At 37.9% G+C, this 25525-nt stretch overlaps 1 protein-coding gene across 1 annotated transcript in view; it reads right to left on the bottom strand.

Moving 5' to 3' along the window:
- Window positions 1–24135, bottom strand: part of LOC128636393 (natural cytotoxicity triggering receptor 3) — a 29564-nt gene extending 5429 nt beyond the window's left edge. Inside the window, exons 1-2 of the mRNA XM_053689413.1 lie at window positions 24093–24135; window positions 20718–21065 (exon numbers count right to left, since the gene is read on the bottom strand). Of these exons, the coding sequence (XP_053545388.1) occupies window positions 20718–21065; window positions 24093–24135 (391 nt within the window). The remainder of the gene's footprint in view (window positions 1–20717; window positions 21066–24092) is intronic.
- Between the last annotated feature and the right edge of the window lie 1390 nt (window positions 24136–25525).

The following is a 25525-nucleotide window of genomic DNA, read 5'->3' as shown; positions in this document are numbered from 1 at the left end:
GTCTGATGTTAATTATTTCTTCAACAATTTGGTGCCGAAACCCGGGAGTTTGAAAGCGATTGTGGACGGAGCCAGGACCGGAACTATGAGGACAGGAGACCACAGGCGCCAAAAAGGTGAGAACCTTTGTTTCTCAAATTGCTCTCCTATCCTCTGATTCCTAAACCCTCTGTCCTGTCGTGAGTACAAACTCCCAAGAACCTGAGACAGTTGTATTTTATGTTTTATGTTTTAACATCTTTTGTTATGAATGTGTGAGTTTAAGAGGTCCTTTACGGCGTGTGAATGTACTGCTCCAAGACGCCCCTCTGCGGAGAAAGCAAGTGGGAGCAGTAGTGTGTTAAGTAAGAGGATTCTACTGTGCTCAGAGACAAATGTTTTCAATTTTCTGTGTTTGTTAAGTAAACTGTTACTAAAATTGTCTGTACAGCAAAGGAACAACAGAAGGTTAAGTCTGGGTAGGTGCAGAATTAGCTTGCACGCTCCTATACTGAAAGGCGCATCCCTGAGCTGTAGTAGACTTGTCTCTAATGATATATAAAACTGTTGATGTAAGTCCCCTAGCATGCTTTGATTTTGATGATATAAGAGGCCAAGTACTTTTAGGATTTGTCTCCCTACTGTTTATTATTTGGGTTTGTTGGAAAATTAGGAGGGATTTTTAGTGTGGGATTTTTTAGTGTGGGACTTTCCCTGACAGCCACAGTACTGCTAAGAGTCGAGAGAGAAAGGTAAGAGTCCCCTCCATCATAGTTGGACTATGAGAAACGATTTTTAGCAAGGGTGACATGAGGTCATCCTTAAGCAATGGATGTCCAAAATTTCCTCAATAGCCCACAGGAGGAAATGTATAAGGAATATAGTACGTGGGTCAGCTGGCATCTGCCTGAATGGTGCAAACTGACTAAGGGAATGGATGTTGGATTTCCAAAGGGGGAACGTTTGAATTATTCCACTAGCAAAATCTCTATAAAAATAACTGTAGAATCCTATCAGAAACAGCCCAATGTATTTTTTCTGTAGAAGACAAAGTATGTTTAGAATCCAGTTTCTCTGATGTGTGCTGCAGCTGCTGTACTGGGTGGGGGCTTCCAACCCCCCTCCCTCTAGCACACAGCAGAACAATTTTTGTTGTTGTTTTTTTTTAACCCTTTTTTGTCCTAGACTTTATGTGCTGCTAGAAACTTTTTGTTCAACTGAATTAAATGTAAGATTATGTATGTTTTGCACACACACATATGAAAGTCTTCCATTAAAAGACATAAGAGTGTATGCTATGCTTGGGGGCATCTAGGGCTTTTACATCCCTGCTTGGTATTTATATGGGTTAACTGGAGTTTTAAAAGGCTAGCACTACTGTGACTTGCACAAGTGACACTGCAATAGCCATACATTGGGGGGTAGTTATCAAGCCGTCAACATCAAATACGCTGGAATTCCGCAGCGTATTTGTGGCGAGACTGATTCGCCTTAGTTATCAAAGGCTAGAGACCGGCAAAAGTAGAATTTTGTGACGTAAGCTTCGATCCGCCGGACTCAGTCCGACACAGATCGATTCTTACGTCACTCCAGATGTTCCGCACACAAGTGCGGCGCAATCTGACTACTTTTGCTAGTTATCAAAAAACTAGCAGGTACACTCTGCACTTTTACGGCCCAGCGTACCTGGTTTTCAATCGCCCTGGAGGCAGCGGATCCCATAGGAATCAATGGGAGTCTGACCATAGCGAAAGTACAAGTTCGCTGCTGCCAGACATCCCATTGATTTCTATGGGAGCTGTCTACACCTAACACCCTAACATGTACCCCGAGTCTAAACACCGCTAATCTGCCCCCCCTACATCGCCGCAACTAAATAAAGTTATTACCCCCTAAACCGCCGCTCCTAGACCCCACCGCAGCTATAATAAATGTATTAACCCCTAAACCGCCGCTCCCGGACACCGCCGCAACCTACATTATACCTAGTAACCCCTATCCTGCCCCCCTATACCGCCGCCCTCTATAATAAAGTTATTAACCCCTATCCTGCCGATCCCGCACCTCGCCGCAACTAAATAAATAGTTTAACCCCTAAACCGCCGCTCCCGGACCCCGCCGCATCCTATATTAAATTTATTAACCCCTAATCTGCCCCCCCTACACCGTCGCCACCTATAATACATTTATTAACCCCTATCCTGCCCCCCCTACACCGCCGCCACTGTAATAAATTTATTAACCCCTAAACCTAAGTCTAACACTAACCCTAACACCCCCTAACTTAAATATTAATTAAATAAATCTAAATAATATTTCAATTATTAACTAAATTAATCCTATTTAAAAATAAATACTTACCTTTAAAATAATTGTAGTTATTTGTAGTTAATTTATTTAATTAATGTAATGATAGTGTAGTGTTAGGTTTATTTGTAACTTAGGTTAGGATTTATTTTACAGGTAATTTTGTATTTCTTTTAGCTAGGTAGTTATTAAATAGTTAATAACTATTTAATAACTATTCTAACTAGCTAAAATAAATACAAAGTTACCTGTAAAATAAATAAATAAAAATCCTAAAATAGCTACAATGTAATTATTAATTACATTGTAGCTATCTTAGGCCTAGATTTAGAGTTGGGCGGGCTCCTAACGCTGGTTTTTACCGCCCTCTGGTATTTGGAGCCAGTCATTAAAGGGTCTAACGCTCACTTTCCAGCCGCGACTTTTCCATACCGCAGATCCCCTTACGTCAATTGCGTATCCTATCTTTTCAATGGGATCTTTCTAACGCCAGTATTTAGAGTCGTGGCTGAAGTGAGCGTTAGAAATCTAACAACAAAACTCCAGCCGCAGAAAAAAAACAGTAGTTAAGAGCTTTCTGGGCTAACGCCGGTTTATAAAGCTCTTAACTACTGTGCTCTAAAGTACACTAACACCCATAAACTACCTATGTACCCCTAAACCGAGGTCCCCCCACATCGCCGTCACTCTATTAAATTTTTTTAACCCCTAATCTGCCGTCCGCACGCCGCCGCAAGGTACGTTATACTTATGTACCCCTAATCTGCTGCCCCTAACACCGCCGACCCCTATATTATATTTATTAACCCCTAATCTGCCCCCCTCAACGTCGCCTCCACCTGCCTACACTTATTAACCCCTAATCTGCCGACCGGACCGCGCCGCTATTATAATAAAGCTATTAACCCCTAATCCGCCTCACTCCCGCCTCAATAGCCCTATAATAAATAGTATTAACCCCTAATCTGCCCTCCCTAACATCACCGACACCTAACTTTAAACATTAACCCCTAATCTGCCGACCGGATCTCACCGCTATTCTAATAAATTTTTTAACCCCTAAAGCTAAGTTTAACCCTAACCCTAACACCCCCTAAGTTAAATATAATTTAAATCTAACAAAATAAATTAACTATTATTAAATAAATTATTCCTATTTAAAGCTAAATACTTACCTGTAAAATAAATCCTAATATAGCTACAATATAAATTATAATTATATTGTAGCTATTTTAGGATTTATATTTACTTTACAGGTAACTTTGTAATTATTTTAAACAGGTACAATAGCTATTAAATAGTTAATAACTATTTAATAGTTACCTAGTTAAAATAATTACAAAAATTACCTGTAAAATAAATCCTAACCTAAGTTACAATTAAACCTAACACTACACTATCAATAAATTAATTAAATAAAATACCTCCAATTACCTACAATTAAACCTAACACTACACTATCAATAAATTAATTAAATACAATACCTACAAATAAATACATTTAAATAAACTAACTAAAGTACAAAAAATAAAAAAGAACTAAGTTACAAAAAATAAAAAAATATTTACAAACATAAGAAAAATATTACAACAATTTTAAACTAATTACACCTACTCTAAGCCCCCTAATAAAATAACAAAGCCCCCCAAAATAAAAAAATGCCCTACCCTATTCTAAATTAAAAAAGTTCAAAGCTCTTTTACCTTACCAGCCCTTAAAAGGGCCCTTTGTGGGGCATGCCCCAAAGAATTCAGCTCTTTTGCCTGTAAAAAAAAACATACAATACCCCCCCAACATTAAAACCCACCACCCACATACCCCTAATCTAACCCAAGCCCCCCTTAAATAAACCTAACACTAAGCCCCTGAAGATCTTCCTACCTTGTCTTCACCATGCCAGGTATCACCGATCGTTCCAGGCTCCGAAATCTTCATCCAAGCCCAAGCGGGGGCTGGCGATCCATTATCCGGCGGCTGAAGAGGTCCAGAAGAGGCTCCAAAGTCTTCATCCTATCCGGGAAGAAGAGGCGATCCGGACCGGCAACCATCTTGATCCAAGCGGCATCTTCTATCTTCATCCGATGACGACCGGCTCCATCTTGAAGACCTCCACCGCGGACCCATCTTCTTCTTCCGACGACTTCCCGGCGAATGACGGTTCCTTTAAGGGACGTCATCCAAGATGGCGTCCCTCGAATTCCGATTGGCTGATAGGATTCTATCAGCCAATCAGAATTAAGGTAGGAAAATTCTGATTGGCTGATGGAATCAGCCAATCAGAATCCAGTTTAATCCGATTGGCTGATCCGATCAGCCAATCAGATTGAGCTCGCATTCTATTGGCTGATCGGAACAGCCAATAGAATGCGAGCTCAATCTGATTGGCTGATTGAATCAGCCAATCGGATTGAACTTGATTCTGATTGGCTGATTCCATCTGCCAATCAGAATTTTCCTACCTTAATTCCGATTGGCTGATAGAATCCTATCAGCCAATCGGAATTTGAGGGACGCCATCTTGGATGACGTCCCTTAAAGGAACCGTCATTCGTCGGGAAGTCGTCGGAAGAAGAAGATGGGTCTGTGGTGGAGGTCTTCAAGATGGAGCTGGTCGTCATCGGATGAAGATAGAAGATGCCGCTTGGATCAAGATGGTTGCCGGTCCGGATCGCCTCTTCTTCCCGGATAGGATGAAGACTTTGGAGCCTCTTCTGGACCTCTTCAGCCGCCGGATTATGGATCGCCAGCCCCCGCTTGGGCTTAGATGAAGATTTTGGAGCCTGAAGCGATCGGTGATACCTGGCATGGTGAAGACAAGGTAGGAAGATCTTCAGGGGCTTAGTGTTAGGTTTATTTAAGGGGGGTTTGGGTTAGATTAGGGGTATGTGGGTGGTGGGTTGTAATGTTGGGGGGGTATTGTATGTTTTTTTTTACAGGCAAAAGAGCTGAATTCTTTGGGCCCTTTTAAGGGCTGGTAAGGTAAAAGAGCTTTGAACTTTTGTAATTTAGAATAGGGTAGGGCATTTTTTTTATTTTGGGGGGCTTTGTTATTTTATTAGGGGGCTTAGAGTAGGTGTAATTAGTTAAAAATTGTTGTAATTTTTTTCTAATGTTTGTAAATATTTTTTTTATTTTTTGTAACTTAGTTCTTTTTTATTTTTTGTACTTTAGTTAGTTTATTTAATTGTATTTATTTGTAGGAATTGTATTTAATTTATTTATTGATAGTGTAGTGTTAGGTTTAATTGTAGATAATTGTAGGTAGTTTATTTAATTTATTTATTGATAGTGTAGTGTTAGGTTTAATTGTAACTTAGGTTAGGATTTATTTTACAGGTAATTTTGTAATTATTTTAACTAGGTAGCTAATAAATAGTTCTTAACTATTTAATAGCTATTGTACCTGGTTAAAATAAATACAAAGTTGCCTGTAAAATAAATATTAATCCTAAAATAGCTACAATATAATTATAATTTATATTGTAGCTATATTAGGGTTTATTTTACAGGTAAGTATTTAGATTTAAATAGGAATAATTTATTTAATAAGAGTTCATTTATTTCGTTAGATAAAAATTATATTTAACTTAGGGGGTGTTAGTGTTAGGGTTAGACTTAGCTTTAGGGGTTAATACATTTATTATAGTAGCGGTGAGCTCCGATCGGCAGATTAGGGGTTAATTATTGTAGGTAGCTGGCGGCGACATTGTGGGGGGCAGATTAGGGGTTAATAAATATAATATAGGGGTCGGCGGTGTTAGGGGCAGCAGATTAGGGGTACATAGGGATAATGTAGGTAGCGGCGCTATATGGAGCGGCAGATTAGGGGTTAATAATAATATGCAGGGGTCAGCGATAGCGGGGGCAGCTGATTAGGGGTTAATAAGTGTAAGGTTAGGGGTGTTTAGACTCGGTGTACATGTTAGAGTGTTAGGTGCAGACGTAGGAAGTGTTTCCCCATAGAAAACAATGGGGCTGCGTTAAGAGCTGAACGCTACTTTTTTGCATTTTTTTAACGCACTGAAAACCCAGCCATTCTGTGAACTCTAAATACCAGCGGTATTTAAAAGGTGCAGGAGAAAAAAAGCACGCGTAGCTAACGCACCCCTTTGGCCGACAAACTCTAAATCTAGCCGTTAGGGTTTATTTTACAGGTAAGTATTTAGTTTTAAATATAAATAACTTATTAAAGTATAGTGTAGTGTTAGGTGTAATTGTAACTTAGGTTAGGATTTATTTTACAGGTAAATTTCAGTTTATTTTAGCTAGGTAGCTATTAAATAGTTAATAACTATTTAATAGCTATTGTACCTAGTTAAAATAAATTGAAAGTTACCTGTAAAATAAAAATAAATCCTAAAATAGCTACAATATAATTATTATTTATATTGTAGCTATATTAGGGTTTATTTTAAAGGTAAGTATTTATTTTTAAATAGGATTAATTTAGTTAATAATAGAAATATTATTTAGATTTATTTAATTAATATTTAAGTTAGGGGGGTGTTAGGGTTAGTGTTAGACTTAGGTTTAGGGGTTAGTAAATTTATTACAGTGGCGGCGGTGTAGTGGGGGGCAGGATAGGGGTTAATAAATTTATTATTCTTGGCGACCGTGTAGGGGGGGCAGATTAGGGGTTAATAAATGTAATATAGGTTGCGGCAGGGTCCGGGAGCGGCGGTTTAGGGGTTAAACTATTTATTTAGTTGCGGCGAGGTGCGGGATCAGCAGGATAGGGGATAATAACTTTATTATAGAGGGCGGCGGTATGGGGGGCAGGATAGGGGTTACTAGGTATAATGTAGGTTGCGGCGGTGTCCGGGAACGGCGGTTTAGGGGTTAATACATTTATAAGAGTTGCGGCGGGGTCTAGGAGCGGCGGTTTAGGGGTTAGTAACTTTATTGAGTTGCGGGGGGCTCTGGGGGCTCCGGTATAGGGGTTAGAACAGTGTAGTTAGTGTGGGTGCTTAGTGACAGGCTAGCAATAAAGCTGTGAAAAAGCCGAAGAGCAGCGAGATCGGATGAGTGATAACTCTCACAGTCCGCTGCTCATCGCCCCGTACTTGGTGCGCGGCTTTTTGACAGATTTATTGATAACTTAGACAAATTTTTTCAGGTCCGTGGCGGCGAAGGTAGGCGAGCTTAGGCGGGCGTATTGGGCCGGCGAAGGCAGGAAAGTTGACACGTTGATAACTACCCCTCATTGTCCCTTTGTACATTATGGTCCTAGTGATATCTTTGCAGTAGAATTAATATAAATTACAATATATACAAGATTCTAGTAGTGAATCTTTAAGAGGTCTGATATGCTAGTTACTTTATTGGTAATTTCACTTTTACTACGTATTTTCACTACTGATAAGACCACTAGTACTTCCCCCCCCCCCCCGAAAGTTATTTGGTTATTAATGGTAGCCCTTGCATTTATAAGGTTAGATATTTGGTTGTGGGTCTGATTGTATGTGGGCACTGGCAAGTAGCTGTCTATTGCCATTTGTGACTGCATGCCAAGGCCTTGTGGACTATGTGCCCTAGTCCTGGGGTTTGTGTGCATTTTTTTATAGAGTGTGTAGAATCTGTGTGCCAGTTTGTCAGTGAGTATCTTTGTAAGTGTATTTGATAGTAAATACATGCTTGTGAGTGTGAATATTTATGTCACAGTGTGTACATGTGTGCTGTATATGTATATGCATATATGTATGTGTATGTATATCTATGTGTATGTATGCTCTGTATATGTGTGTATATATGTATAGATGTATGTATGTATGTATGTATGTATGTGTATACTGTGTATGTATACTGTGTATATATATATGTATGTGTATGTATATCTATGTGTATGTATGCTCTGTATATGTGTGTATATATGTATAGATGTATGTATGTATATATGTATGTATGTATGTATGTATGTGTATACTGTGTATATATACTGTATATATATATATATATATATATATATATATATATATATATATATATATATGTTTTTCTAGGTAGGTTTGGGAGGAGGAATGCATTACTGGGAGCTAGCTGTTGATTGTAGGCCGCACATAGATGGACCTTTTCTTTGGTTTACCTGATGTGTTCAGCTGACTCCCAGTGGTGCCTTGCTGATCCTTTCCTTTAATAAAGAATACCAAGTGAATAATGATATTTTGCTAATAGACATGAAATGGAAAATTGTTTACAACTGCATGCTCTAAGTAATAAAAGGAAATTGTTGGGTTTTAGTATTGCTGGGGAAAATGATTTGTGCCCCCAGTTTTGACTGTAGTATCTTATGTGCCCAATACCACCTCATGGCAAGATGTATATGCCCCAAGGGGAGGTAACTTTGAAGACCAAGGTATGGGGAAAATGCTCACTGCCACATTGGTGTCTGGACTGAATAAAGAAATGCATGATAAATTGGTTTCCACCCATTTTGATTGGCGAGATAAATCAGTCCCAACACTAATGAGCTTAGCGAGCTCAATACAAAGGAACATAGAAGTATAGAAAAAGAAAATACTAACGGTAATGCCAGTATGTGCCCCTGGGAAACCCCAATAGAAACAGTTTAAGGGATAAATGAGGGGGAACCCAGAAAAGGTAAATGTTATAACTGTGGGAGAACAATTGATGGACTGGGCTTCCAGTGCTACCAATCATGTCTGAGAGCAGAGGGGGTGATGCCTTTGTTCGCCTGACCCTCTCTGACATGCCATACCATTTTGTGGAGTGTTTGGTGGACACTGGAACAGACCGCAGTGTTTTCAATAGAGCTATAGCTGTTATGAAATTAAAGGCACATCAGCGAGCAATAGATCCTATCACTATGGGTAATAATAGGGTAGATGAAGCAGCCAAGAAGGCAGCTCTCACAGTCCTCTGAAACTGTGGAGAATCGGGCAATGGAGGTCTTAAAAACCCTCCAAGACTAAACAGGTTCCCTAATTCAGAGCAAGTGGAAAAACGCTGGTTGCAAACTGGAAAATGAGGTTTGGAAACATGGGGATGGTAGATTATGTGCACCTACAGTGCTATATCCTGTTTTAGCCAGTTTATCTCATCTCCCTTTCCATGTTTCCAAAGGGGGAATGATTGCAAGAATGATTGCAAGTGTTAATAAATGTTGGTTTGCACCAGGTTTCTCACAATTTGTAACTGAAAGGTGCAAGAAATGCATGATTTGTGCTAAATACAATCCAGGTAAATTGACAAAGGTGGAGATGAAACATCTTGTAAAACCTGCAAATAGACTATATTCAGCTGCCCAAATGTGGTGTTTATGAGTATGTTTTGGTGTTTGTAGACATGTTTTCCTCTTGGGTGGAGGCCTGGCCGGTTGCCAAGGCAACAGCAGGTGTAACAGAAAAAAAAATGATAACTGAAATTGTGTGCAGATATGGTCTACCTGAAAACAGTAGAATCTGATCAAGGGACTCATTTTACTGGGCAAGTGTTTGCAGAAATGACGAAAGGGTTGCAGATGAATCATCTGGGAAAGTAGAGAAAGCCAATGGTGTTTTAAAAAATAAAATAGCTAAGATCTGTGAGCAGACAAAACTTACTTGGGTACAAGCCTTACCTTTAGCAATGTTTGCAGTAAGACACACCCCCAAAGGCAAAGCATGGCCTTTCGCCATTTGAAATTTTGTTTGGTAGGCCACCACTAACATGGGCAGTATGCTTCTCTAACTGTTTATGTTGTTCAGCTGCATGAGCAACTGACTAATTTGTATGGAAAAGTTTTCTCTTCATTACCAGATCCAGAACAAATAACTGGAACTCACTACCTGCACCCTGGAGACTGGGTGGTGATAAGAAGATACGTGAGGGGACACTTAGAGCCCCGGTTTGACGGCTCATACCAGGTGTTACTGACAACACCCACCTCAGTCAAAGTGGAAGGGAAACCAAACTGGATACACACCTTTCACTGTAAGAAAGTGAACTTCCAGGCCGGTGATAAAAACCTGTGTCAAAAGGGTGAGACCACTGGGGACAAAGAGGGTTAACTAACTACCAAGATGCATATACTGTCCTGTTTTTTTCTGTGTCCTTTTCTTTGTGTTTTATACCTCTATACACCAGTGAAGGGTGACAAACGGACAAATTCCATCTGGCTTTTACACCAACAAACCGCCAAGCAACTGAATGCCACAGACTGTTGGATATGCTCTCATGTTCCTGCTAATCATAAAGGAATCCCTTTAATAGGTGTACCAATATCAATTAATGATTTAAATGTGACAGATTACAGCTATGATGTTCAAATAGATATAGATAACTCTGTTCATAATGCTATCTCAGATCAAGGTACATACTTAGAACTTGCTGGTATAGTTTCTATAGCTATAATGTGTCTTGGGCCAATGTATGTTAATTACATAGCAAACATGAAAGCTTGCATATTAAGTTTGCCCAAGGTATATGTGGGGGGAAACAGATTGTAGAAATGCTACCTTAACATTTAATATGGAACCTAACGAAGAACCATGTGATACATTAACTGCTGATTCTAACAGTTTATGTTTTTGTTTAACATAAAAAGCTTTGTGTGCCCCTGGATGTTCCTGTCTTGAACAGACAGACAATGATGAATGGAGCTGTCAAACTCAGTTATATAACAATATGAGATGGTTTCAACTATGGCTGGGAAAGATGGTAAGATTATTCCAATGGTCCTTAAACAAGGTATAAATAAGAATTATTCTCATCTGCAGATAAAGCCTGGATGTGGTTCCCTGCCTGGACAGGTTGGGGAATTGAGATAGCAAATAGAATTAACAAATATACTAGTATTATGGATGGGATTATTAATGAGACTGCAAGTAAAAGAGTTACAACAAAGATATAGAGATATAGCTAAGGAAGGATGGGATCGATTGGAACCTGGTTTAAAAATATGCTTACAAATCTTTTAAAACCCATAGTGGTAGTGATAGGAGTAATTCTAATGTGCCTAATTGTTTGGAAATTGTTAATGATTTGTGTTTCTCGTTGCAGAAAAAGATGAAGATACCGATTATTTAGGGTGATGATACAACAGCTACAGAGATGACCGACCGATAACCTAGTTCAGCTACCTGCCTTCTCTGCAGACCCTCCAGTCATTTTAGGAGACAGGTGGAAGATCTCATCTCTGCGAGGGGGTCCCATAATTGCACCTCATCAGCTTTGGGCCTACTACAGGATTTGGACCCAGGCCTGTGAAGGGATGCAGTTCTGGCTGCTGTTGTTATCTGTTTAGATAGAGATTGCATATTGTGTGTTTGCGTGTAACCAATAAAGATGTGTGAATGCTTAGAGGAAATGATAACTATGTAGGCAGATCTGGAATGGAGACTCAGCATCCCACTGTCTATGTAGCTTATCTGTATACTCAGTGATATACAGTCTGTCTAAGGGGTCATTTCCAGGTAGGAAGGTTGTTAGTTAGTCAAATGAGAGACACAAAGTAATAATGGCGTGATAATAAACGCAAGGTAATAGATAAATACATGTGATAATAAACGCAAGCTAATAGATAAATACATGTGATAATAAACGCAAGCTAATAGATAAATACATGTGATAATAAACGCAAGCTAATAGATAAATACATGTGATAATAAACGCAAGCTAATAGATAAATACATGTGATAATAAACGCAAGCTAATAGATAAATACATGTGATAATAAACGCAAGCTAATAGATAAATACATGTGATAATAAACGCAAGCTAATAGATAAATACATGTGATAATAAACGCAAGCTAATAGATAAATACATGTGATAATAAACGCAAGCTAATAGATAAATACATGTGATAATAAAATTATCAAAAGGGTGAGAAATGTTAAGGAAAAATATTTTTTAATTCTGTATATATTTTTCTCATGTGTTAGAATGACATGACATTTATAAACAGTTACATTTCTTTTTGTCAGTTCAGCTATTTTTCTGTTGTGCATACAAAATAGAACTTTTCAGCTACAGTAACACCCAAAGTTTGTATGGACAAGATAAGAAGAAGACCACAAGGTGCTTACTGTGAAGATTCTCTGAGGCACAGCACATGGGCTATAAAAAGAGACACTGTTCCTTATCTGATGCTGCGCGCCACACGCTGTATTACTGTAAAATGACCTGTTGTCATTTTGTTGTAATTTTGTTTAATTGTACAATTATAACCTTATTAATTTGGAACAGCTGTCTGATGTTAATTATTTCTTCAACAATTGTAAGGTTAGGGGTGTTTAGACTCGGGGTACATGTTAGGGTGTTAGGTGCAGACTTAGAAAGTGTTTCCCCATAGGAAACAATGGTGCTGCGTTAGGAGCTGAACGCTGCTTTTTTGCAGGTGTTAGTTTTTTTTTCAGCCCAAACAGCCCCATTGTTTCCTATGGGGATATCGTGCACGAGCACGTTTTGCCAGCTTACCGCTACCGTAAGCAACGCTGGTATTGAGGGTTGAAGTGGAGCTAAATTAGACTCAATGCTCCGTTTTTTGAGCCTAACGCAGCCCCTCAGACAACTCTAAATACCAGCGTTGTTGGAAGGGTGCGTTGGCAAAAAAAGCAGCGTTAGCTACGTGGCTTTTTACCGACAAAACTCTAAATCTAGCTGTATGTGTTTTCAAAAATGCAACAATTCTTGCAATTATTTTAAAATGGATACTTGCTTAGTACTTAAAAGTCGTTTTTTATAAATTCAAGGCAAAATTGCAACAAGTTATGGTCAAAGCAATATTGCAACGTATTATTGTTGAACAATGCGATGTTTTCCAGACGTTATTTGCTCAAAACCAGCTTTTTAGTATTTCAGCCAATCAACTTGTTCAATCCATTTAAAAAGTTCCGTTACTTTGAAAAGGCAGTTCTTAAATATTTTACAATAAAACGGTGTGTTTCCTTGCAATATTAATCTCTTTAGGTTTGGTGCATAGAAAGTATGATGGCTCAAGGTAGGGAGATCTTCAGGGGGTTAGAGTTAGGTTTTTTTAAGGGGGGATTGGGTGGGTTTTAGAGTAGTGTGGGTGGTGGGTTTTAATGTTGGGGGGGTAATGTATTTTTCTTTTTCAGGCAAAAGAGCTGATTACTTACCTTTTAAGGGCTATTTGTAATTTAGTATTGGGTAGGGAAATTTTATTATTTTGGGGGGCTTTTTTATTTTATTAGGGGGATTAGGTGTAATTAGTTTAAAATTCTTGTATTTTTTTTCTGTAATTTAGTGTTTGTTTTGTTTCATAATTTAGTTTATTGTATTTAATTGTAATTAATTGTAGGTAGTTTAGGTAATTTATTTAATGATAGTGTAGTGTCATTGTAATTTAGGTTAGGATTTATTTTCCAGGTAATTTTGTACTTATTTTAGCTAGGTAGCTATTAAATAGTTAATAACTATTTAATTACTATTGTACCTAGTTAAAATAACTGTAAAATAAATATAAAATCCTAAGCTATCTTAGGATTTATTTTATAGGTAAGTATTTAGTTTTAAATAAGAATCATTTATTTAATTATGTTAAATGTATTTCGTTTAATTTAAATTATATTTAAGTTAGGGGGGGTTAGGGTTAGGTTTAGACTTAGGTTTAGGGGTTAATAACTTTAATATAGTAGCTGCGACGTTGGGGGTGGCAGATTAGGGGTTAATAAATGTAAGTAGGTGTCGGCAATGTTAGGGACAGCAGATTAGGGGTTGATAAAATGTAACTAGTGTTTGCGAGGTGGGAGTGCAGCGGTTTAGGGGTTAAAACAGTTATTAAAGTGGCGACGATGTCCGGTCGGCAGATTAGTGGTTAATAATTGTAGGTAGGTGGCGGCGACGTTGGGGGTGGCAGATTAAGGGTTAATAAATATAATGTAGGTGGCAGTGATGTTAGGGGCAGCAGATTAGGGGTTCATAGGTATAATGTAGGTGGCGGCGATGTCCGGTCGGCAGATTAGGGGTTAAAGATTTTTATTATAGTGTTTGTGATGTGGGGGGGCCTCGGTTTAGGGGTTAATAGGTAGTTTATGGGTGTTAGTGTACTTTGTAGCACTTTAGTTAAGAGTTTTATGTTCCAGCGTTAGCCCATAAAACTCTTAACTACTGACTTTTAAATGCGGTCGAAGTCTTGCCAGGAGAAGGTCTACCGCTCACTTCTTCCAAGACTCGTAATACCAGCGTTACGCAAATCCCATTAAAAAGATAGGATATGCAATTGACGTAAGGGGATTTCCGGTAGCCTCGAGTCGAGGAAGAAAAGTGAGCGGTGAGCCTCTACCTGTCAGACTCGTAATACCAGCGTTAGGTAAAAAGCAGCATTGGGACCTCTCAACGCTGCTTTTAAAGGCTAACGCCAAACTCGTAATCTCGGTGATAGATAGATAGACATATAGACAGACAGATAGATAGATATCTGTTTTATTGCCTGTCAACTGTTGCTGTTGTATTGCCTGTGTACTGCTGATGTTGTATTGCCTGTGTACTGCTGCTGTTGCATTTTCTGTGTATTGCTGCTGTTATATGACCTGTGTACTGTTGTCTTTGTATTGCCTGTGTACTGCTGCTGTTGTATTACCTGTGTACTGCTGCTGTTGTATCTCCTGTGTACTGTTGTCTTTGTAATACCTGTGTACTGTTGTCTTTGTATTGCCTGTGTACTGCTGCTGTTGTATTACCTGTGTACTGCTGCTGTTTTGGTTTGCTGTTGTATTACCTGTGTACTGCTGCTGTTGTATTTCCTGTGTACTGCTGCTGTTGTATTGCCTGTGTATTGTTGTCTTTGTATTGCCTGTGTACTGCTGGTGTTGTATTACCTGTGTACTGCTGCTGTTGTAGTTTCTGTGTACTGTTGTCTTTGTATTGCCTGTGTACTGTTGTCTTTGTATTGCCTGTGTACTGCTGATGTTGTATTACCTGTTTACTGCGGCTGTTGTATTACCTGTGTACTGCTGCTGCTGTATTTCCTGTGTACTGTTGTCTTTGTATTGCCTGTGTACTGCTGATGTTGTATTACCTGTGTACTGCTGCTGTTGTATTACCTGTGTACTGCTGCTGTTGTATTACCTGTGTACTGTTGTCTTTGTATTGCCTGTGTACTGCTGATGTTGTATTACCTGTGTACTGCTGCTGTTGTATTACCTGTGTACTGCTGCTGTTGTATTTTCTGTGTACTGTTATCTTTGTATTGCCTGTATACTGTTGTCTTTGTATTGCCTGTGTACTGTTGTCTTTGTATTGCCTTTGTACTGCTGCTGTTGTATTACCTGTGTACTGTTGTCTTTGTATTGCCTTTGTACTGCTGCTGTTGTATTACCTGTGTACTGCTGCTGTTGTATTTCCTGTATACTGCTGCTGTTGTATTGCCTGTGTACTTCTGTTGTTGTATTTCCTGTGTACTGCTGCTGTTGTTTTGCCTGTGTTCTGTTGTCTTTGTATTGCCTTTGTACTGCTGCTGTTGTATTACCTGTGTACTGTTGTCTTTGTATTGCCTTTGTACTGCTGCTGTTGTATTACCTGTGTACTGCTGCTGTTGTATTTCCTGTGTACTGCTGCTGTTGTATTATCTGTGTACTGCTGCTGTTGTATTGCCTGTGTACTGTTCTCTTGGTATTGCCTGTATACTGCTGCTGTTGTATTGCCTGTGTACTTCTGTTGTTGTATTTCCTGTGTACTGCTGCTGTTGTTTTGCCTGTGTAGTGTTGTCTTTGTATTGCCTGTGTTCTGTTGTCTTTGTATTGCCTGTGTACTGCTGATGTTGTATTGCTTGTGTACTGCTGCTGTTGTATTACCTGTGTACTGCTGCTGTTGTATTGACTGTGTACTGTTGTCTTTGTATTGTCTGTGTACTGTTGCCTTTGTATTGCCTGTGTACTGCCGCTGTTGTATTGCCTGTGTACTGCTAATGTTTTATTGTCTGTGTACTGCTGCTGTTGTATTGTCTGTGTACTGCTGATGTTGTTTGTCTGTGTACTGTTGTCTTTGTATTGCCTATTTACTGCTGCTGTTGTAATGCTGTATACTGTTGTCTTTGTATTGCCTTTGTACTGCAGACCTTTTATTGCCTGTGTACTGCTGCAGTTGTTTTGCTGTGTTCTGCTACTATTGTATTGTCCGTGTACTGCTGTCTTTGTATTGCCTGTGTACTGCTGATGTTGTATTATCTGTGTACTGTGGCTTTTGTATTACCTGTGTACTGCTGCTGTTGTAATTCCTGTGTACTATTATCTTTGTATTGCCTGTGTACTGCTGATGTTGTATTACCTGTGTACTGCTGCTGTTGTATTACCTGTGTACTGCTGCTGTTGTATTTTCTGTGTACTGTTGTCTTTGTATTGCCTGTGTACTGTTGTCTTTGTATTGCCTGTGTACTGCTGCTGTTGTATTGCCTGTGTACTGCTGTTGTTGTATTACCTGTGTACTGCTGCTGTTGTATTTCTTGTGTACTGCTGCTGTTGTATTGTCTGTGTACTGTTGTCTTTGTATTGCCTGTGTACTGTTGTCTTTGTATTGCCTGTGTACTGCTGATGTTGTATTGCCTGTGTACTGCTGATGTTGTATTACCTGTGTACTGTTGCCGTTGTATTACCTGTGTACTGCTGCTGTTGTATTACCTGTGTACTGCTGCTGTTGTATTGCCTGTGTACTGTTGTCTTTGTATTGCCTGTGTACTGTTGTCTTTGTATTGCCTGTGTACTGCTGCTGTTATATTTCCTGTGTACTGCTACTGTTGTTTTGCCTGTGTAGTGTTGTCTTTGAATTGCCTGTGTACTGCTGATGTTGTATTACCTGTGTAGAAGAACAATAAGAAACAGATGCGCCACATGGCCCAATATTGTTTGATCCAAAGATATAATAATAGTGTGTATGGTTACACTTACATGTGTTGTAGCACTCCAAATAGTGCAATGGGAGCAGTCTGGGATCTATAACAGTCATCCAGAAGACCGACCTCTTAAGATAGATGTATGATCTGTGATAGAAAGATACAAAAGACACAGAGGTGCCTATATGGCCTAGTACAGTTTAGCCAAGGGAAATGCAGACAGATGGTATAATATGCACTCACATTTGTTGTAGCATCTCCAATGATGCTAGTAAAACAGGATGGGATCAATTCAGTCACCCAACAGACTTGTTCAGGGCAAGCAGGAGACACCAAACCTCCAGAAGATCCAAGGGGCCAAAAAGTTGGTCCAATAAATTCAAATATAGGCAGCAAGTGTTTGAAAGTAATAAACTTACGTTATTTAAAACAAAGTTAAAAACAAGCAACGCTTTTCTCAGCCAGTGGCTGTTTCATCAGGCTTAAGCATATTATACCATCTGTCTGCATTACCCTTGGCTATACTAGGCCATATAGGCACCTCTGTGTCTTTTGTATCTTTCTATCACAGGTCATACATTTATCTTAAGAGGTCGGTCTTCTAGGTGACTGTTAAAGATCCCAGACTGCTCCCATTGCACTATTTGGAGTGCTACAACACATGTAAGTGTAACCATAAACACTATTATTATATCTTTGGATCAAGCAATATTGGGCCATGTGGTGCATCTGTTTCTTCTTGTTCTTCTAGACTGCTGTTCTTGGATCTAGGCTGGGTCCTTCACAGATTGCTGCCTCCATCGATCACATCAACATCATAAGAGACTTTCATGTTTCTATATATATGGTTATACACTACTTCATGTTTCTATATATATGGTTATACACTACTTCATGTTTCTATATATATGGTTATACACTACTTCATGTTTCTATATATATGGTTAAACACTACTTCATGTTTCTATATATATGGTTATAAACTACTTCATGTTTCTATATATATGGTTATACACTACTTCATGTTTCTATATATATGGTTATACATTACTTCATGTTTCTATATATATGGTTATACATTACTTCATGTTTCTATATATATGGTTATACATTACTTCATGTTTCTATATATATGGTTATACATTACTTCATGTTTCTATATATATGGTTATACACTACTTCATGTTTCTATATATATGGTTATACACTACTTCATGTTTCTATATATATGGTTATACACTACTTCATGTTTCTATATATATGGTTATACACTACTTCATGTTTCTATATATATGGTTATACACTACTTCATGTTTCTATATATATGATTATACATTACTTCATGTTTCTATATATATGGTTATACACTACTTCATGTTTCTATATATATGGTTATACACTACTTCATGTTTCTATATATATGGTTATACATTACTTCATGTTTCTATATATATGGTTATACATTACTTCATGTTTCTATATATATGGTTATACACTACTTCATGTTTCTATATATATGGTTATACACTACTTCATGTTTCTATATATATGGTTATACACTACTTCATGTTTCTATATATATGATTATACATTACTTAATGTTTCTATATATATGGTTATACATTACTTCATGTTTCTATATATATGGTTATACATTACTTCATGTTTCTATATATATGGTTATACATTACTTCATTTTTCTATATATATGGTTATACATTACTTCATGTTTCTATATATATGGTTATACACTACTTCATGTTTCTATATATATGGTTATACACTACTTCATGTTTCTATATATATGGTTATACATTACTTCATGTTTCTATATATATGGTTAAACACTACTTCATGTTTCTATATATATGGTTATACACTACTTCATGTTTCTATATATATGGTTATACATTACTTCATGTTTCTATATATATGGTTAAACACTACTTCATTTTTCTATATATATGGTTATACATTACTTCATGTTTCTATATATATGGTTATACACTACTTCATGTTTCTATATATATGGTTAAACACTACTTCATGTTTCTATATATATGGTTATACATTACTTCATGTTTCTATATATATGGTTATACACTACTTCATGTTTCTATATATATGGTTAAACACTACTTCATGTTTCTATATATATGGTTATACACTACTTCATGTTTCTATATATATATGGTTAAACACTACTTCATGTTTCTATATATATGGTTATACACTACTTCATGTTTCTATATATATGGTTATACATTACTTCATGTTTCTATATATATGGTTATACATTACTTCATGTTTCTATATATATGGTTATACACTACTTCATGTTTCTATATATATGGTTATACACTACTTCATGTTTCTATATATATGGTTATACACTACTGTCTCTGTTTATATATATTTCTATCAAAATTGTGCCATATATATCTGTGGTATCATACCAACTGTTGTTTTAATATTTAACAAAATAGCTTGTATAAGAATTGGGTAATAGCCCGTTTTGGCAATTGAGTGGATAGGTCCACATTTAAAGTAACTCTTTAGTATATTATTTGACATTTGTAACAACAATATATTGTATCGTTATAACTATAAGGGCGCCCCCTATTTAATTAGACAACATATTACCTGTGTACTGCTGCTGTTGTATTGCCTATATACTGTTGTCTTTGTATTGCCTGTGTACTGTTGTCTTTGTATTGCCTGTGTACTGCTGCTGTTGTATTGCCTGTATACTGTTGTCTTTGTATTGCCTGTGTACTGTTGTCTTTGTATTGCCTGTGTACTGCTGCTGTTGTATTGTCTGTGTACTGTTGTCTTTGTATTGCCTGTGTACTGCTGATGTTGTATTGCCTGTGTACTGCTGATGTTGTATTACCTGTGTACTGTTGCCGTTGTATTACCTGTGTACTGCTGCTGTTGTATTATCTGTGTACTGCTGCTGTTGTATTGTCTGTGTACTGCTGCTGTTGTATTGCCTGTGTACTGCTGCTGTTGTATTATCTGTGTACTGCTGCTGTTGTATTGTCTGTGTACTGCTGCTGTTGTATTGTCTGTGTACTGCTGCTGTTGTATTACCTGTGTACTGCTGCTGTTGTATTATCTGTGTACTGCTGCTGTTGTATTGTCTGTGTACTGCTGCTGTTGTATTGCCTGTGTACTGCTGATGTTGTTTGTCTGTGTACTGTTGTCTTTGTATTGCCTATTTACTGCTGCCGTTGCAATGCTGTGTACTGTTGTCTTTGTATTGCCTTTGTACTGCAGTCCTTTTATTGCCTGTGTACTGCTGCAGTTGTTTTGCTGTGTTCTGCTACTATTGTATTGTCCGTGTACTGCTGTCATTGTATTGCCTGTGCACTGCTGTCATTGTATTGCTTCCTATGGAATAAAGAAGAAAGGATAAATTTAATAGGGAGGTGTGCTGTCATTTATTTTTAATGTAACTGTTAGTACCTGTGCTGTCACATTAGCCCCTGATGTAGGTAAGGTGTGTGCCCCTCTCATTCTATTTGTAATGTTCTGATTAGCTCTTCGTAGACCATGTACAAATATTTTTTATCTTTTGGTAATTACAATACATTTGCATCACACACTGTTATATGAAGCAGAAATGAAGTTATAACCTACCTGTCACATTAAGGAATGTCCCGTTGCCGTATGCTGATTTCTCAAGGCTAAAGGCAACATTACAGATGTACATCCCAGTGTCTGTGGGTTCCACTCTGTGCAACACGATATTGGCTGATCTTTTATTGAAGAAATCGCTCTGACTTGTTCTCTCAACTCGTCCTTTAAAATCTGGGTTCTTATCAGAGACCTCAGGCCCATTTAGAAAATGTCGATACCATTTTAACCAGCCTTTGATTGCCATCTCTCCCTCACTGAGGGTGTAGTTACACTGTAGGGTGACTGAGCTACCTTCTGTGGTGGTCACTGCAGAGATCTGAGATACGTAGACAGTCTGTGAGTGAGACCCTGCCAGATAAAGTGCAAAATGAGTGGGACTGTTTGTTTGCTTAAACCCACATTTTTTCTTTCATGATTCAGATAGAGAGGGCAATTTATCAAATGTCTGTCGGACCTGATCCAACAGTGCGGATCAGGTCCGACAGACATCGCTGAATGCGGAGAGCAATACGCTCTCCGTATTCAGCATTGCACCAGCAGCTCTTGTGAGCTGCTGGTGCAACACCGCCCCCTGCAAACTCGCGGCCAATCAGGTGTCAATCAACCTGATCGCACTCGATTGGGTTGAATTCCGGCGATGTCTGTCCGCCTGCTCAGAGCAGGCGGACAGCGTTATGGAGCAGCGTTCTTTAGACAGCTTCTTCATAACTGGTGTTTCTGGCGAGCCTGTAGACTCGCCATAAACACGGGGCCTCAAGCTCCATTCGGAGCTTGATAGATAGGCCCCATAGCATGTAATTTTAAGAAACTTTTTAATTTACTTCTATTATCAATTTTTCTTCATTGTCTTTATTTGAATAAGCAGAAATGTAAGCTTAGGAGCTGGCTACCCAGGCGCTACCCAGGGTGCTAAACCAAAAATGGGCCAGCTCCAAAGCTTACATTTCTTTTTTTAAAAAAAAATAAAGATGCCAAGAGCATGAAGAAAAATTTACAATAGAAGTAAATTAGAAAGTTGCTTAAATTTGCATGCTCTCTGGCCTATTTATGATGGTGCGAGTGGACAGGATCCGATATAGTGGATCATGTCCGCTGCACATTGATAAATCCCGACAGCATACACTCTCAGCATTTATCATTGCACCAGCAGTTCTTGTGAACTACCCCCTGCAGATTTGCGGCCAATTGGCAGCAAGCAGGGGGAGTCAATCAACCTGATCATATACGATTGGATTGATTTCTGTTGATTTTTGTCCACCGCCCTCAGAGCAGGCGGACAGATTATGGAGCAGCGGTCTTTATTATTTTGATAAATATGCCCCTCTATTGTAGATTTATTGTAGCAACGGATGCTGCAATCTACCCCCTGATGTTTCCCGATCGCCGCACTGCGGAATCTGCGCTGTGGAATCTGTTGGCGCCCTACAAGTACCTGACAATAATAATAATAACAAGCGTTAAGAGGCAGCGGTCATAAGGCCGCTGCTCCTTAACTCGTCTGCAACCTCTGAGGTGGCGGACCGCGATTATCCCAATCAGATACGATCAGGATGACTGACACACCCTGCTAGCCGCAAATGTGTAGGGGCGGCATTGCACAAGCATTTCATTTAGCGATGCATTTGCTAAATCGGCATCTCTATCTGAATTTTGAAAGAAATCATTTGGTTTAGTATCCTTTTAATTAGCCAGACTCATTGTTGAGCTTACTAGCTATTACATGTTTATTTGCATCTGTATTATATACTGTATTCTGTAATATAACACTGTTATGTGCTATCCTATCTGCAAATCTGCTTCTGAGTTCCAAATAAATTATGTATTATTATTATCTTAACGGTGCACTTTTTTTTCTTGAAAGTTAATGTTAATAATAATTAATAATAATTAATAAACAACTAAATGTAATCATATATTTTTTTTCAAATGTCTTGAATAAATTGTATTGGTTAATTGAACAACCTGCATTCAAACTCTTAAAGGGCCATTATACACTCATTTTTTCTTTGCATAAATGTTTTGTAGATGATCTATTTATAAAGCCCATAAAGTTTTTTTTTTTTTTTTTAAATTATAATTTTGCTTATTTTTAAATAACATTGCTCTGATTTTCAGACTCCTAACCAAGTCCCAAAGTTTTATTTGAATACCGTCAGCTACCTTCTCCAGCTTGCTCCTGTTTGTGTAAAAGGTCTTTTCATATGCAAAAGAAGGGGGGGGGGAGTGTCTTATTTCCCACTTGCAATGGGCTTTCCAACTGCCTTTTCAGCAGAGTTAAACTGAAAGCTTCTAATTAAGTTTTTAAACAGTTTTATACTGGATTTTTATATCAGTGTCTGTGCATCTTATTCTTTATAGTAGTGTCTATTACATGCAGTTATATGAAAATGAGTGTATACTGTCCCTTTAAAGCCGTTATCACCATTAATGAATCAATTAGCTGTCATATTTTACTAGACTATGTATATTTTATTTCCATGATAATGTGCATAAACCCTCTTGAAAAAATCAGACAAATCTGTTTTATATATATATATTTTTTTCATGTTTACCCAACTGGAGCATAAGAAAACCAGGTTTTCTTGTTATATTCTATTTTCTTGTCATATTATATTTGTAATTTGTGTGGGCTGATAAATTTAAAGGGACAGACTTCTCCAAAGTTGTTATTGTTTACAAATATAGATAATACCTTTATTACCCATTCCCCAGTTTTGCACAGCCAACATGGTTGTATTAATATAATTTTTACCTATGTGATTACCTTCTATCTAAGCCTCTTCTGACAGCCCCCTGATCACATGGTTATTTATTCATTATCTATTGACTTGCATTTAAGCCAATTAGTGCTGTGTCCTGCACAACTCCACGGGAAAGAGCACAATATTATCTATATGGCTCACATGAATTAGCAGTATCCTGTTGTGAAAAGCTAATACAAAAAGCATGTGATAATAGACTTTCTGTAGTGGCTTAGAAATAGGCAGACATTTAGAGGTTTAAATGTTATAAAGTATATTAATATAACATGTTGATTGTGCAAAGCTGAGGAATGGGTAGTAAAGGCATTGTCTATCTTTTAAACAATAACAATTTTAGTGTGGATTGTTTCTTTAAGTGGCTGTGCATCAATGGTTTGAAATGCCTTAGATAAGAAAGCCTAAGATCCCCTGGGCTGAATACAAGGATTTTAGACAGCATTACTAACATATTGGAATCATCCCTAAATGAGTAGAGACAACACAAAAGAATTATGAGTCTTATCATATCTAAACATTGCACAATACCACAACTCATGAGGTCCCTTCATAACGTATCTGAAATGCAACAAGATAAAGCCATTCTTTACTAAAATATTTTCTCCCCAGGTCTTACCTTGCAAGACTCCAACTATAAAGAGCAGAAACAAAGCATTCATCATGTTACAGAGAGAGGTGATAGGAAAGTGACAGAGGTTTAAGAGAAAACCTCACTAGTATAAAAAAGTACAATTATTCTGATGCGTAGACCAGTGGAACAGATACTGTAGCCTAAAAGAAACCATGAGGTTTCCTGTTTTGGCTAAAACATACATTAAATTTAGTTACATTAATTTATCTTGCAAAATAAGAGGAGATATTTAAAGGGCCATTATACACTCATTTTTTCTTTGCATAAATGTTTTGTAGATGATATATTTATAAAGCCCATAAAGTTTGTTTTTTAAAAAAAATTATAATTTTGCTTATTTTTAAAGAACATTGCTCTGATTTTCAGACTCTTAACCAAGCCCCAAAGTTTTATTTGAATACCGTCAGCTACTCCTGTTTGTGTAAAGGGTCTTTTCATATGCAAAAGAAGTGGGAGGGGGGAGTGTCTTATTTCCCACTTGCAGTGGGCTTTCCAACTACCTTTTCAACAGAGCTAAACTGAAAGCTTCTAAGTACGTTTTTAAACCATTTTATACTGGATTTTTATATCAGTATCTGCGCATCTTATTCTTTATAGTAGTGTCTATTACATGCAGTTATATGAAAATTAGTGTATACCCTTTAATTACAAAGAAATCGGAGAAAGAGTAGATAAACTATGAGGAGCCACAGTGAGCTAAAAATTCCAGAGGTAAACAGACAGGTATGTAGGAGAGGAAAAAAAAAGTCTAATGAGAAGTAAAAGGGCTCACAAACGTTCCAAATTTTTCAGGGAGGTGACAGATGGCATCTTTGTCTAACATTCCCTCCCATGATTCCCACTACCCTTTAATAAGTGTTATGGAAGGGACCACCTCTGTGCCCATACTATGTAGTGTGGCACTATGCAAATTAAAGGGCATATCAGGTAAAATGACCTGGTGCTTCCGCTCTCTAAACAAGGTACAACATACAAATAGTGTCGCACCCCTGAGGGTGTCACAAATTAGAAGGTTACGAGTGCACTAACAGCTCCCTAGAGTAACAGAGTTAAAACATTAACTTTTAATTATTTCTTACGCTTGGGTGCAGGATCCAAAAAAGGGAAAATAAATTACAAGGAAAAAATGCTATGCATTTCGGCCCATTTACGGACCTTGTTCAAGCCTATATTATGAAAAACGTTTGGAGAGAAAAAAAGAAAAAAAAACTTTTTTCATAATATAGGGTTGAAAAAGGTCCGTATACAGGCTGAAACGTGTAGCATTTTTCCTTATAATTTGTTTTCCCATTTTGGAGCCTGCACCCGAGAGTACCCCTAACTGATGCCGACATGACTAGTTATCGACCAGGAATACCAGGGGGTACTGCTGCAAGTACTATATTATTTTTTGGCTTGCAGGATCCTATGTGTGTCCC

The sequence above is a fragment of the Bombina bombina genome, chromosome 7 (genome assembly GCF_027579735.1).
Source record: "Bombina bombina isolate aBomBom1 chromosome 7, aBomBom1.pri, whole genome shotgun sequence".
NCBI lineage: Eukaryota > Metazoa > Chordata > Amphibia > Anura > Bombinatoridae > Bombina > Bombina bombina.
Note: the sequence above shows the minus strand (reverse complement) of the source record. Positions and strands in the feature narration are given on the sequence as shown.